At 45.1% G+C, this 14,506-nt stretch overlaps 1 protein-coding gene across 1 annotated transcript in view; it reads left to right on the top strand.

Annotated features, from left to right (window-relative positions):
* The first annotated feature begins 3,819 nt into the window (after positions 1–3,819).
* The window catches only part of CBX7 (chromobox 7), a 45,591-nt gene continuing 34,904 nt past the window's right edge, over positions 3,820–14,506 (top strand). The window contains exons 1-2 of the mRNA XM_082266180.1: positions 3,820–3,937; positions 5,422–5,465. Of these exons, the coding sequence (XP_082122306.1) occupies positions 3,869–3,937; positions 5,422–5,465 (113 nt within the window). The 5' untranslated portion in view covers positions 3,820–3,868. The remainder of the gene's footprint in view (positions 3,938–5,421; positions 5,466–14,506) is intronic.

Here is a 14,506-nt window from a genome sequence, read left to right as displayed (position 1 = left end):
ACTTCCTGTAAGACTCTGGCAGAGGGAAGTTTGCAAGAATCATCAGTACTGCGAAATCAGTGCCCATCAGTGTTACCAATCAGTGCTGTCAATGAGTGCTGCCTATTAATGCCCACCAGTGCTGCCAATTAGTGCCCATCCATGCATCCTATCAGTGCTGCCTATTAGAGCCCATCAGTGCTGCCAATTAGTGCCTACAGGTTCCTCCTTATCAGTGTCCACCAGTGCAGCCTCAATCTCTTCCCCGCTGACCCCATCCTCTGCTCCATTGACCACATATGTGTCCTGAGACGAATCATGTCTCAGGGTCTGATGAGGAAGCTGCAACTGTTCACTGTGAATGGCTGTAGCTTGCTCATCAGACCCCGAGACAAAAATGGTATACTGCAGCTGGGGTGGGACAAATTTTAGTCTTGCCTAGGGCAGCACAAAACCAAAACACACCCCTGATTGGGGCGCCATTCTGAATGAAAAGACCTACATCACACGGACACATTTAGTGTGCATTTATTTATGTTGTATTAACAACTTCCCGACCACCCACCGCCTTTTTAATGCGGCAGTGTGGCTCTCCTGTGCAAACCGACGTAGACCTATGTCGGTTGCGTGCAGGAAGCTAGGGGGCGAGCGCGCTCCCACCCCCACTCAGCAGCGGGGAAGCCGATGCACGGGTCAGGCGGCTCTGATTGCCGCCTGACACCCGCGATCGCTCCGCGCTGAGAGAGAAGAACGGTCAGCTGTTGTAAACATAGCCGACCGTTCTTCTCCCTGGAATGATCATAGAGCCCATGTAATCCTTCTATTTAGGATCACATGTCTCTATGGTCATTTCAGAAGCCACGCCCCCCCCCCCCCCCCCCCACAGTTAGAATCACTCCCCTAGGCTCACATTGAACCCTTGATCACCCACAGGGTTAACCCCCTTCCCTGCCAATGTCATTATTACAGTAACAGTGCATATTTTGCATATTGCATATTTTTAGCACTGATTACTGTAGCAATGTCACTGGTCCCCCCAAAAGTGTCAAAAATGTCAGTTAGGGGTCCGATCTGTCAGCCGCACTGTCGCAGTCCTGCAAAAAAAATCGCAGATTGCTGCCATTACTAGTAAAAAAAAAAAACAATAAAAACCCCTAGGGCGCAGCCATGGCCAGTGCCCCATTCCTCTCCTGTCACCTCCTCATCCCCAGGGGAGGTCCCCTCTAGAAAGGGGGGCACTTTGTATATGAAGGGGTGTGCAGGGTTAAAGAGGGGCAGTGTGTGCAGGAAGGGGGGTGTAGGGTTAAAGGGGGGCAGTGTGTGCAGAAAGGGGGTGTAGCATTAAATAAGGGCAGTGTGTAAAGGAAGGGGGAAGGGGCAGTGTGTACAAGAAGGGATGTGTAGGGTTAAATGGGGGGCACTTTGTATATGAAGGGATGTGTAGGGTTAAAGGGGGCAGTGTGCATATGAAGGGGGTGTAGGGTTAAAAGGGGAGCAGTGTGTAAATGAAGGGGGTGTAGGATTAAAGGGGGGCAGTGTGTATATGAGGGGGTGTAGGATTAAAGGGGGGCAGTGTGTATATGAGGGGGGTGTAGGATTAAAGGGGCGCAATGTGTATATGAGGGGGTGTAGGGTTAAAGGGGGCAGTGTGTGCAGGAAAGGGGGTGTAGCATTAAAGAAGGGCAGTGTGCGCAGGAAGGGGGGGGTGTAGGATTAAAGGGGGCAGTGTATACAGGACGGGGGGAGAGTGGAGTTAAAAGGGGGAAAGGGGAGGCATTATGTACAGGAAGGGGGGGGTGTACAGTTTTTTTTTTTTTTGGGGGGGGGGGGTGCAAAGAGCTGGTTTTGCCTAGGGTGCAAAATAGTCTAGCACCGGCTCTGCCGCCATTACTAGGAAAAAAAAAAAACCCAAACAATTAAAATGACATAAATCCTTCCCGTAGTTAGTAAACGCAATAACTTTTGCGCAAACCAATCAAAATACGCTTATTGAGATTTTTTTTACCAAAAATATGTAGCAGAAAACAAATTGACCTAAAATGTAAAAAAATTTGATTTTTAAATGTTTTTTTTTTTTTTGGGAATGTTATATAGCAGAATGTGAAAAATGTTGATTTTTTTTCAGAATGTCGATTTTTTTGTGTATAGTGATAAGTTGAAAAAAGCGTAATTAAGGGGGCAAATCCTTCCGGTCTGAAAGTGGTTAATAACTCACACTATCTGCATGGAGTTTGCATGTTCTTGTACACATCTCTTTTTTTATTTTTACAATTTTTGATTTTTTTCCCTAAAGTGTGTCATTTCTTTTCATATTTTATAGCTTGCAATGCAGACAATCAGGGGTTCAGTGTAAAATGTGAATCCCTTCTATAATGTTGGAGAATTGTAGATGATTTCTCGGCTATAAACTATGTGCACGCTTGTACTTGTAGTTCTAGCAGGGTTGGAGTCCTGCAGACTACACTGGATGTCACCCTCATCCATCCCGCACTATACACGCCGCGATCACTCCTCACTCTCCCGTATCTGCATCTCTCATTTACTGAGCCCCGCCCCCTGGCCCGGGCCACATGACCAGGTGACGTCACCAAGGCTACTTCTCCCATTAGAATCTACTAGTAAGTGCCGTTCCCGAGATGATGCTGCGCGCTCCCTGAAAATGTTGCGCAGGTTGTAATGGAAAGGCGAGAGGGAAGAGCGTTCAGTCATCTGCCGTCCAGCCATCTTCTCCATTGGAACTGAGTGCAGCAGCTGGACTTGAGGACACAACACCTGCAGGAGCAGCAGAAGGAGGAGGAGGGGTGTCACACATAGATGGAGGATTTTGCAGCAGCCTTTGGCACGGTGGCAGAGCTGCAAGAAGAGGCAGCCATCCAGTTTAAGGAGGAGGAGGGGAGCAGTGCCATAGGAAGAATTGTCACCTGCACAGGCTTGTAAATACTCAGGATCGGTGCAGGAAGAGAGAAGTCTCTACAACCTGTGCAGATCTGTCAGAGGGTGAGGAGTGTGGAGATCCCATGCACACACTACTACCAGGGCAGCTGGATGACAGCCACCCATAGCCAGAGACAGGCACTGTCAGGGCACACAGGGCATTAGATGTCAATGAGAAGTGGTGTCTGTGCAGAGGCAGAGTAGTAATAGTAGTAGTAGTAGAGCAGCCAGGCATTGCAGAGGGGGTGTGTCACTGTGCTTCTCTAACATAGCAGAGACCCATCTGCATTGGGTACAGGCTCTAACATAGAGAACGAGCCCCATCTGCACTGAGTAGGGGCTCTAACACAGGGAAAAGCCCCATCTGCACTGAGTAGGGGCTCTAACATAGAGAACAAGCCCCATCTGCACTGAGTAGGGGCACTAACATAGAGAAAAAGCACCATATGCACCGAGCAGGGGCGCTAACATAAAAAAGCCCCATCTGCACTGAGTAGGGTTGCTAGCATAGAGAAAAAGACCCATCTGCACTGAGTAGGGGCACTAACATAAAAAAGACCCATCTGCACTGAGTAGGGGCACTAACATAAAAAAGACCCATCTGCACTGAGTAGGGGCACTAACATAAAAAAGACCCATCTGCACTGAGTAGGGGCACTAACATAAAAAAGACCCATCTGCACTGAGTAGGGGCACTAACATAAAAAAGACCCATCTGCACTGAGTAGGGGCACTAACATAAAAAAGCCCCATCTGCACTGAGTAGGGGCACTAACATAGAGAAAAAGCACCATATGCACCGAGTAGGGGCACTAACATTAAGAAGCCCCATCTGCACTGAGTAGGGGCACTAACATAAAAAAGCCCAATCTGCTCTGAGTAGGGGTTTCCGTCTACAAGAGTCTACAAGAGGACTGGATAGCCGTGGGCACAGGGAGACAGCCCATTGACTGGCATGGAGCTCTCCGCTATTGGGGAACAAGTGTTTGCAGTAGAGAGCATCCGAAAGAAGAGAATACGAAAGGTAAGAGCTACATGATCATTTTCCTCCAGTTTTGTCATTCTGTGCCTCCTCTCCAACTGCCATAACTTTCAAAGTGTCATGGCATGTTAGATTTACTCATCAGTATTTACACCTGGCGGTGAGAAAATAGTGTCACTTTGTATGCACAATATTGGTGGCAGAAATCTGACTGGCCATATGGTATTTACAATCAGCCTAGCAAAATATTAAATACTACACCAGGGATCTGTAAACCGAATTGCTTTTCTCTGCCGCTCTGCCTTTGTAGACGGGTTGTTGTGTTGTAATTTGTAGAATAATATCACATAGTAAAAGGATGACTATTACTTGGTAACCAGGAATAGTCCCACATGTGGTCATGTATACAAGCCATTTGCTAGACTGCTATGGACTATTTGATCACTATCGTGGGTTGACCTGATTCGAGTCGCAACTGGTTTTTTGGGGAGACAACGGTGTCCACTTTAAGGGGTTTATTTATAAGCCAGTGAATATGACTTTCACCAATTATTCACAGGTGGTGAATCAATCACTGTAATTTAAAACACATACCAACAGAAAATGTCAGATTCACTGATTTCTAAGCAAGTTTTACTTGTACATGAGCGTATTTACTAACAAATATTACATCTTCGATAAACGGCATAGCTTGCCACTTTACATGTAATCCATTTGTCATGAAGTGATCTATGCTTAAATTATGTTAAAATAAATACTTGAATGTCAGGCTGAAATCCATTAACCTTGAAAATCATTTTAATGCAGTTATTGCAACCAGTGTCTGAATCATTGCCCTTTCCAGCGGTCTATCAGGGACCATTACAGAAATGGAATTGTTCTGAATACAGTCATATAAACACCATCATTTTTTTTCTAATATTCTTTTTCGAATGCATAAAGAATGGGAACTGATCGACTCCAATAGAGATGCCACTTTTACGCTACAGGTGACTCACTTGTTGAGCTAATCGTTCTATAGGTGACTAAACCAAGTTGTGACTCACACAGATGACTCACCGTACAAATGTGTATTATACTGTAGTATAGAGCGAGATTTGGTCTAGTAAGGATTTATTATCCAAAGTGCCCAATATCGAAAAGGGTGAGAACGGAAGTGTGACCTTTTGTTATTGAATGTTTTGTGTCAGTTAAAGTCATAAAGCTACAGTTCTGCAAAATGACAGCGTTGTATGTACAGCATTCTTGTTCATCTTAACTGCTTAAGATGACTCATTTGTAACAGATCTAGAAAATACTACATATCATCTATCACCTATATTTTTTGGGTGTTTTAATATAAAAGTGATCAATGCTAACATATACCATCTATAGAACTAGGAACTAGTTGTTTTTTTTTTTAGGGCTGATATATTACTATTGGCCAGTATTTAATAATTTCCTTGCTTTTTGATACAATGTAGCCTAGTAAAGACATTGTAATGTGTCCTTTGTGATGAGTACTATCTCTGTCACTTTCTTTCCAGGGAAAAGTGGAATATCTTGTGAAGTGGAAGGGCTGGCCCCCCAAGTAAGCTTAAATTACTTGTACATATAAATATATGTATCTATATAGATATGTGTGTGTTTGTCTGTGTGTATTGTATATTTATATTCCTTATCTGTGTGAATTAAAGTTCCATCATTGGTCATTGGCAGACGTTCTCAGTCCCTGCTTATTTAACACAACTCAACAGTTCTAACTCTACAGTTTAATCTTTAACTTATTCTTACAAGCTGTAATTCAGCTCGAGATAAACAAATGTTGTGTAAAGCACGTGATTACCGAAGAGCACATGCTTGGTTCCAACCAGAAGCATCTTTTGAATTCTCCCGCCTTTGGATCATGTGTGCCGTTCAAGGGAAGTGGCTTGACAGACCATAAAAATTTGGGTTTTTTTCTCCTCAATGGTATTCATATCTCAAATTAGATTGCTTTGTGCATCCAGTTAAGCAATTATCAACAAGTATCATCAATTCTACTTCCAGTGTATTTTAATTTGTACAAAAATGCATATTTTCGTTGTATAACCACAAAGACTGACCTTTTCATTTAAATAGCATCTCAATTAATAATTATGCATATACCACAAACCTAAATAGAACCTTTTAGTTCACGGGGAAAGAAAATATACATTCGAGAGTATATAGGACATACGGCATTGTAAGGTATGCATGGATTCTGTTATCAAGGATACCTGAAAATCTAAATATTAAGTTACTTTTTCTGACTTTCCCCACTGGTTTTAGGAACCTGGTCTTTCAGTCCACAGGTAATAGAGAGCATAGGTAAACATGCATCTGTGTTATTTAGGAGCTTTTGAAATATATGATTTACTGGTGAATGGGGAAAATCATAGTATTAACATTACTTTGTTAACTTTAGCAATTACTTAATGGCAAAGAAAATGTGTTCTTAAGAATGACAGCAGGATGGATACTGTATTCTCTAGAATTATTTTGGCTGATCTGTCTTCATTCATGGGGATATAATACATTGGCTGCTCATTCAGGATAACAAACCTTGATGTTGCAGATGGGTGTTTTATAAAGAAGGAAGAAAGGAAAATGGAGGTGTTGTACATGAAGACCAATCAGATTATCTTATCTTTATGGCTGCACTACAAAAGCTGACAGGTGGCAGCTGATTGGTTGCTGGAGGCAACACCCCTACTATTTTCCCCAAAAATAGTATCTTCCAAAAATGTAGCTTAAACATAAATTGATTCTTCGATTAAAACCTAAAATATGTTTTATTCAGTGTGAAATAGAAAGGATGTTGGAATCCGGAAAACAGAATGAATGGGTGCGTGATTAAGGTGCTTTTCAGGGATGTATGCTTTATATGCAGAGAGCCAGCAGAGAGCTGTGTGTTCTCTTGGCATGGCACTGCCTGCTCCTAGATAAGGACTGCCTATTGAATACGTCTTGTTTATCACCTCTAATCTGACTGGGGGAGTGAGAACTCAGAGGAGGGGGAGCCGAGAGAGTGACGCATGAGTCATATGTTCACTTGTTTACTTCAGCCTGTGCTGCAGTGTGCGCAAGAACAGCAAAGGAAAGGTGTGCACAGCGTAACCCTTTGTTTGTCTTGAGTCCAGCGTGCCATGTGTGACTGCAGTCTACAGTTTATTTTACATAAAGATGCTAATTATTGCAGACCTTATGTTAAATCTCAACCTCAGACATTATGTAATACAGAAAATAAATCCCCAATAGTTGGTATGGATAAACCTTTAGTGAAATGACATTCAGTTTGTGTTTTCATCTCTTCACATTGACGCTGTTGTGGTGTAAGAATTGATGCATATTAAGATGTTCTAGAAGAAAGGTGTTCACATTTATGTTTTAGCATAGAATATATGTCTGCATGTCATGGTTTATTTCTGTTAAAAATGGCAATACAAGTTAATTCTCCTTAGGCAATGCAGGCTAGCCTGTTCAAGCAGTTATAGTGAAACTGAGCAAGGGTAATCGGTGCTTTTGACCATTGAAACTACTTATTATTGTACACAGTTATTCTTCAGCTATTGCAAGTAGGTCTTGCTTTTCCCCATTTCCATGGAGAAAAGGAAATAGAATGTTACCATGTGAGCACTGCGTTGACTGAGTGGCGAGAAGACCTCGGCAGATTTTGGTGATTTGGAGATGCATTTGAGGTTGAACAGGTGTCAGTGAAATGCAAGGCTTGCTTAAGCAGGTCAAATACAGGCCAAAAGGAGGTCAACTGCAGGTCGAATGCTCCTATCTATGAATTCTGAATGATCCCAGAAGTGTCTTAAACGGATGCTATCAACACAAGCCCAAAACCAATTGACACAGGCCCTTACTTGACTTTAAAGTGGAGTTCCGGCTTATTTTGCAACTTTAGTGATTCCTGGAGTGCTCGCTATGCTGATCAACAATTAGGCATTTTCAATTTTTTTCGGGGGTTCCCTTACCTTATTTTCAGGGCATTTTTGATTGTACTTCCTCCTTTTCCCCCCTCTGTGGCCACAGACACCAACATCACTTCCGCCTTTGCATTGCATCCTGGGAGCTGTTTGTCATTACTCCCAGGAGGCTGGAATTAGGAAGAGCTCCCAGAACACTCCCTGGAATCAGGAAGAAGGACACAGCAGATTACACTGCAGCTTCAGATGCCCACATCCAAGATGGCCGCGCTCAGACAGCATTTTTAAAAGTAAGATTTTGACCAAAATCCAATACTGTACACCTTGTAAGGGTTTTTTTTTTAACCTGTTCACAGTTTCCAAGCAAAATGGAGGAGTTTGACCCATTCTGGATCTAAAAACTCACAACTTGTCCCTGCAGATTCAGATTGGAATTGGCCAGATTGGCTATTGCTTCCCTCCTTCTGGGGGACTTTCTGGCCACAGTGGACATTTCTCCTCGCCAATGCTATCTGAATTTTGCTGTGAGCTCTCAGCATTACCAATGTGTTGTCCTTCTTTTCGGCCTGTCTACAGCCACCTAGGTTTTGACCAAAGTGCTTATCCTAGTCTTTGTTCAGCTCCTTTCTTGGGGTATATACATTGCGGAATAACTGGCTGATCTTCTGGTAAAGGATTGGTCGTTCCATATCTCTGTCATCAAACATTTAGAGGAAAGTCCAGTCTCTGCAGTGATTCAGCTGGATCCTCAGCCTTTAGCCGCTAGGAAATAGCACACTATAGGAAAAAGTACACTATAGAAAAAAGTCACAGAGAAGATTCTGATGCACATTAAAGGGATCATAAATGAGTGAGATTATAGTAAAAATACAATACTCTTGGGAAAAGCTCCTTAGACCATCAGGTGGAAAAAAAACAAGAGAAATTGAGCACTTCTAGGAGTGCTAACTATGGCAGGTGGTCGAGAAAACAAAATGTGTATCACAGCAAACACGCTTGGGTTCTAATTATCCTCCTTCTATGGATTTAAAAATGCATTCATGGAGATCTTCATTCGCTAGTGGGTAAAAGGATATTAAATCTAAGTGTAGTTACATCTGACAGCAGAGACATACCCACGGGAAAGGATTCACCAGAGTGATAATTATAATTTCACTTGGTTCAAGTGCTATTTAATGGTGTATATCCACAGAGCACAAACTAGAAGAAGTCACCAGGCTTCGTAGATTAAAAACAAAAAGAAAAAGCTCCAAGTTTAATACAATTAGTTGAGACTATACACACAATCTTTTTTGTGTTTGGATTACCAAGCCTCCCTTATTTGTATGGGAATTTTGGACTTTGGACTTTAACCACTTAAGCCCCGGAAGATTTTACCCCCTTCCTGACCAGGGGGTTTTTGCCATTTTTTACTGCGTGACTTTAACGGACAATTGCGCGGTCATGCGACGTTGTACCTAAACGTATTTCACGTCCTTTTTTTCCCACAAACAGAGCTTTCTTTTGGTGGTATTTGATCACCTGTGCGATTTTTTGATCATGTGCTATAAACAAAAAAAGTGCGTAATTTTTGCAAAAATAACAATATTTCCTGTCTGTCTCCATGGCAGCCTACGTGTGGGTTAACCCCGCCTCCACTCCAAGGGTATAGGACCCCCCTCCCATAAATTTCAGCTCTCAGGTACAGCAGGTGTTCATTTTTTGTCCTCCTCCAAGGACCTACACTTCTGATGTCTTACTACGTCCAGCTTACCTTAGGATACTTTGGATGGTGTCTGCATGTCCAGAGCCCAGCCACGGGCGGGTGAGTGACATTTAAAATCCCCTGCTCTCTGCGGTTGACTGAAGCTTGATTGGCATTCTCTGACATGGGTCTGAAGATTCGCATTGCTTCCCTTCATGGCAGCGGTATTTGTTATTTATGTACACTTTGTTTGTCTCTTTTCTTATCGCTGTACAATTTGTTTGTTTGGCCCAATGGCGCTGGAACGCTTCCTGCGTTCCAGCAAACCCTTCCTGCGTTCCAACAAACCCTTCCTCTTCCTCCTCTGCTTCTAGCGTCCAATCGGTAGACGCTTCGTGGTCCCGCGCATGCGCAGTGCGCCGCGAGCGAAGTCGAGGCTTGGTTCGCACATGCGCATTAGCGATCGCGGCCGCATCACCGCTGACGTCATTCCGGCGGGAGATTTAAACAGCTGACGATTCCCCTGTACTTTGGGAATGTACTGTGGGCGTTGCGGCAGCTTCCCAGTGTCTCTGGATTCCTTGCTACAGGTATGTGCAATGGAGACTTGACTGCAGAGGGGGGGGGGGGGAGGAGGGTTGTCACCTCACAATGTATCACTGACATGGTGTCTGATATGTATTACCTTTCTTTATCAGTCTGGTTGTTTGGCCTGAAGTATGGATCCTGCGTCACCGCCCTCCTGTGGCCAGCCCTCTCACAACAGGTGGGTGCTGGCATTTTTCAGAGGGGGGGGCGGGGAGGGCTTGCTGGTCCCTAGGTCATGGCTAAATCCAGTGTCTCCCCGATTTTCTCTTTTTTCCATCAGCTCTCCCAGGCCTGATTTACCACAAGAAAGAGACCCTGTCAGACCTCGTGGGAGTTCATCCTCCAGATCTAAACGCCGTGAATCTCCATCAGGGAGTAGGCAGCAAGGGAGACGCTCTAATTCCTCCCCCAGACACCATACACGATACCAGAGTCACCGCACACACCAGAGAGCCTGTTGGGGTTGTGGGGCGCATGTCCCGGAGGACAAGTCCCTATGTGAGCCATGTTTTGCTCATGCAGCCGGTGAGAGGGGGCAAAAGGATCAAAGATTGGAATCTCTAGTGAAGAGAATAGTACAACAGTCCCTGAAAGAATGGGGTACAGTCCCACCACTTGGTCCCACCACATCCAGTTCTCCAGGGGAAGTGCAGGTAGATCAAGGCCCCTCTCAACCGAGTATTACTTCTGCAAAGTCATCTGACAGTGATTCGGAAGAAGAAGGGGCTGTAGGCGGCTTTGAGTTCGCCCTAGTTTCACCCCTGATCAGAGCCATTAAAGAAGCTCTCAGATGGGAGGATCCTGTGTCTCCTCAGAAAAAGCAGCGGAAGTTCTTCAAGCACCTTGGTAAGGAGCGTATCAACTTCCCTTCCCTCTCTGAATTACAAGAGGTGATTACTGAAGAATGGAGTAAAGGGGATAGTAAGTCTTCCTTATCCTCCAAACTTGGGAAATTATATCCCTTTAAACCTGAAGATGTCGCCCGTCTGGAATCTGCTCCTCTTGTGGATGCGGCAGTTACAAGATTAGCAAAGCATGTCACTTTGCCACTAGATGACGCGGTCTCTTTCAAAGACCCTTTGGATAGGAAGATAGATCTGGACCTAAAGAGGATCTTTGTGACGGCCGGTGCGGCCTGCAAACCTGTGATGGCATTAGCAACAATGTCTAAAGCCATGGAAGTCTGGGTTTCCGATATAGAATCCAAACTTGGAAGTCTCTCGGAAGAAGCCGTAGAAAGTTCCCCTATTCACGAACTCAAGCTGGCTTCAGTGTTTTTAGGAGAAGCATCTATTGATGTTCTGCGTCTTCTGTCCAGATCGATGCTATCCTCAGTAACAGCAAAGAGGGCCTTGTGGCTTCGCCCGTGGATTGCAGATCCAGCTTCTAAACAGGCATGGTGTAAGATCCCTTTTGAGGGTACTTCCCTTTTTGGAAACAAACTAGACAGCGCCATTGCCAAGGCTACTGGCGGAAAGTCAGGTTTCCTCCCGCAAGACAGACGACTATTTGGTCAGAAGAAGCCTCAACCTAGGAGGCAATACACGGAGAGATCAAGAGATGCACGCTCTTACAAGCCTAATAGAGATTTCCGAAGAAACTGGAGAGGTGGTCAATCCTCTACTCGGAGGTCATCAAAAAATCCAGCGCCTGCTGGACAAGATTCCACTAAATCTTTTTGAGATTGGGCCCGTCCAGGCATGTCAGGTGGGGGCACGTCTTCTCCATTTTCAGCATGTCTGGGCGGCCTCAATCACGGACTTTTGGACCGTCAGGACGGTCTCTACAGGCCACAAATGGTCATTTCTGGCAGATCCAGTTCCAAGATTCATCTCAACTCATTTACCCTGTCTAGAAGAGAGAAGAGAAGTCTTGCTCGCCTATGTAGACGCTTTGGTGGCTCAAGGAGCGGTAGCTCCGGTTCCGGAACAAGAAAAATTTCAAGGGGTTTACTCACCCCTCTTCTTAGTCCAGAAGAAGAACGGGGCCTGGAGACCTGTTATAGATCTCACATACCTGAACAAGTTCATAAAGAACGAAAAATTCAAGATGGAAACACTCTCAACTATTCAAAGGGCAGTACTGCCGGGAGATTGGCTCGCCTCAATAGATTTAAAGGATGCGTATTTTCATGTACCTGTGACAACCGACTTCCACAAATATCTTCGCTTCTGTGTTCGGAATCAGCATCTGCAATTCATTTGCCTACCCTTCGGCCTGTCTACCTCACCCAGAGTATTCACCAAAGTTCTTCTAGCAGTGGTAGCCTTCATAAGATTGAAAGGTATACGTCTACATCATTACTTAGACGATCTTCTGCTTCTGTCTCAAGAAAAGGATCAGTTATTGGCACACAGAGATCAGGTCATATCGACCCTCAAAGAGTTTGGCTGGCTGCTAAACCTACAAAAGAGTCAGCTGGAGCCCACTCAGCGCCTAGTCTATCTTGGGGCGCAATTCGACACCGTCGAAAATTCAATCTCTCTCCCATTAGAGAAGATACCGGTAGTGAGGGAGAGAATCCTTCCGGCTCTTTCCTCTCCTCGGCTGAAAGCCTCTCAGTGCCTCAAAATCATTGGCACCATGGTGTCCACGGCTCCAATGGTCAAATGGGCTCTCTGGCATATGAGGCCCTTCCAAAAAGGGTTCCTACAACAATGGAACACAGAAGAGAAAGATCAGTACATTCATATCTCCTCCAGCATGAGATACAGTCTTCTTTGGTGGCTGCAACGCAGGAATCTGCTCAACTGTCATTCTCTGGTTCCAGTCTCATGGACTATAATCACAACAGACGCCAGCAACTCAGGTTGGGGGGCTCATTGTCTGACAGAGATGACACAGGGGAGATGGTCTTTTCAGGGACACACTCCAGTCTCCAATATACTGGAACTCCGAGCAGCCTACCAGGGTCTTCGATCTTTCCAACACCTGCTAGAGGGGAAATCTGTAATGATTCGGATGGACAACACCACGGCAGTGTCTTATGTGAAGAGACAAGGTGGGACACGGAGTCTCTCTCTGCTACGAGAATTAGACCCGATCATGTCCTGGGCCCAGGCTCACCTAGTAAACATCTCGGCAGTTTACATCCCAGGTTCACAGAATGTTCAAGCGGATTTTCTGTCCAGGGTCCAGTTGAACCACAACGAATGGTCGCTCCATGTGGAGTCGTTCAAATGGATTCTGTCGTTGGGAGTATCTCCCGAAGTCGATCTGTTCGCCTCCCCTTGCAACCACAAGTTGGAGAAGTATGTCACGAGAGGCAAGTGTCCTCAAGCTTACGGGACAGATGCACTAACCGACAGGTGGGAGTTCAGCAGGGCTTACGCCTTTCCTCCAGTACCCATCATTCTCAAATTCCTGCAAAGACTTCAAGCGGAAGATGTGGAGATAGTGATGGTGGCGCCTTTCTGGCCGAACAGGCCATGGTTTCCGCTACTCCTACAACTGAGTTACCGGGACCCGGTCCCTCTTCCCCTCAGACCAGACTTGCTTCTTCAGGGAACATCAGTGCACCCCTGTCCTGCAATTCTCCGGTTGACGGTCTGGTTCTTGAGAGGGAAAGGTTGGAATCGCTCGGCTGCCCATCTACAGCCATTTCCACCTTGATGAATGCTAGACGACCAAGTACTAATAAAGTATACTGTAGAATCTGGGCAAGATTCATGGAGTCTGCATATCCTGAAGGTATGTCTTCCTCAGTCCCTGGGATTCAAGAAATACTAAGTTTTCTTCAGGCTGGTCTGGATATGCCCCTTTCAGTGGCAACTCTTAGAGTTCAAGTTTCGGCTTTATCGGCCTTCTCCGGGGTCATGTGGGCCCAACACCCACTAATTCAACAATTTTTCAAAGGAGCAATCAGGCTCAATCCTCAGAGAAGACCTAGGTTCCCGAAATGGGATCTACCTCTTGTCCTAAATGCCCTCTCCAAATCGGGCATAGGTTCCTCTTCTTCTATCAAGGACCTGACCATCCGAACTGTCTTCCTGGTAGCCATTACTTCGGCTAAAAGGGTCTCTGAATTAAGTTCTCTCGGATGTAAAGAACCATTCTTGACTTTTTTTCCGGATCGGGTAGTACTGATACCCAGGCTGAATTCAAATCCGAAAGTCACCTCAGTGTTTCACCAGAATCAGGAGATTGTCCTGCCTACTTTCCGTTCATCTAATGAGTCCAATCCTCATCCGTTGGATGTAGGAGAATCCTTAAAAGCCTATCTTCAAGCAACTGCACCATTCAGGCAGTCTGACAACCTCTTTGTCCTGTTCTGGGGAAAGAACAGAGGTAAACCTGCTTCATCTAGGACTATCGCTTCATGGATAGTGGCAGCTATCCAACAGGCCTATAGAGCTGAGGGGCTGGCTCCTCCGGAGGCGGTGACGGCGCACTCTACAAGGAGTATCT

The sequence above is a fragment of the Pelophylax lessonae genome (assembly GCF_965119305.1).
Source record: "Pelophylax lessonae genome assembly, chromosome: 8".
Taxonomy (NCBI): Eukaryota; Metazoa; Chordata; class Amphibia; order Anura; family Ranidae; genus Pelophylax; species Pelophylax lessonae.
The sequence above is the reverse complement of the archived record's forward strand: the minus strand, read 5'-3'. Positions and strand labels throughout refer to the sequence as shown.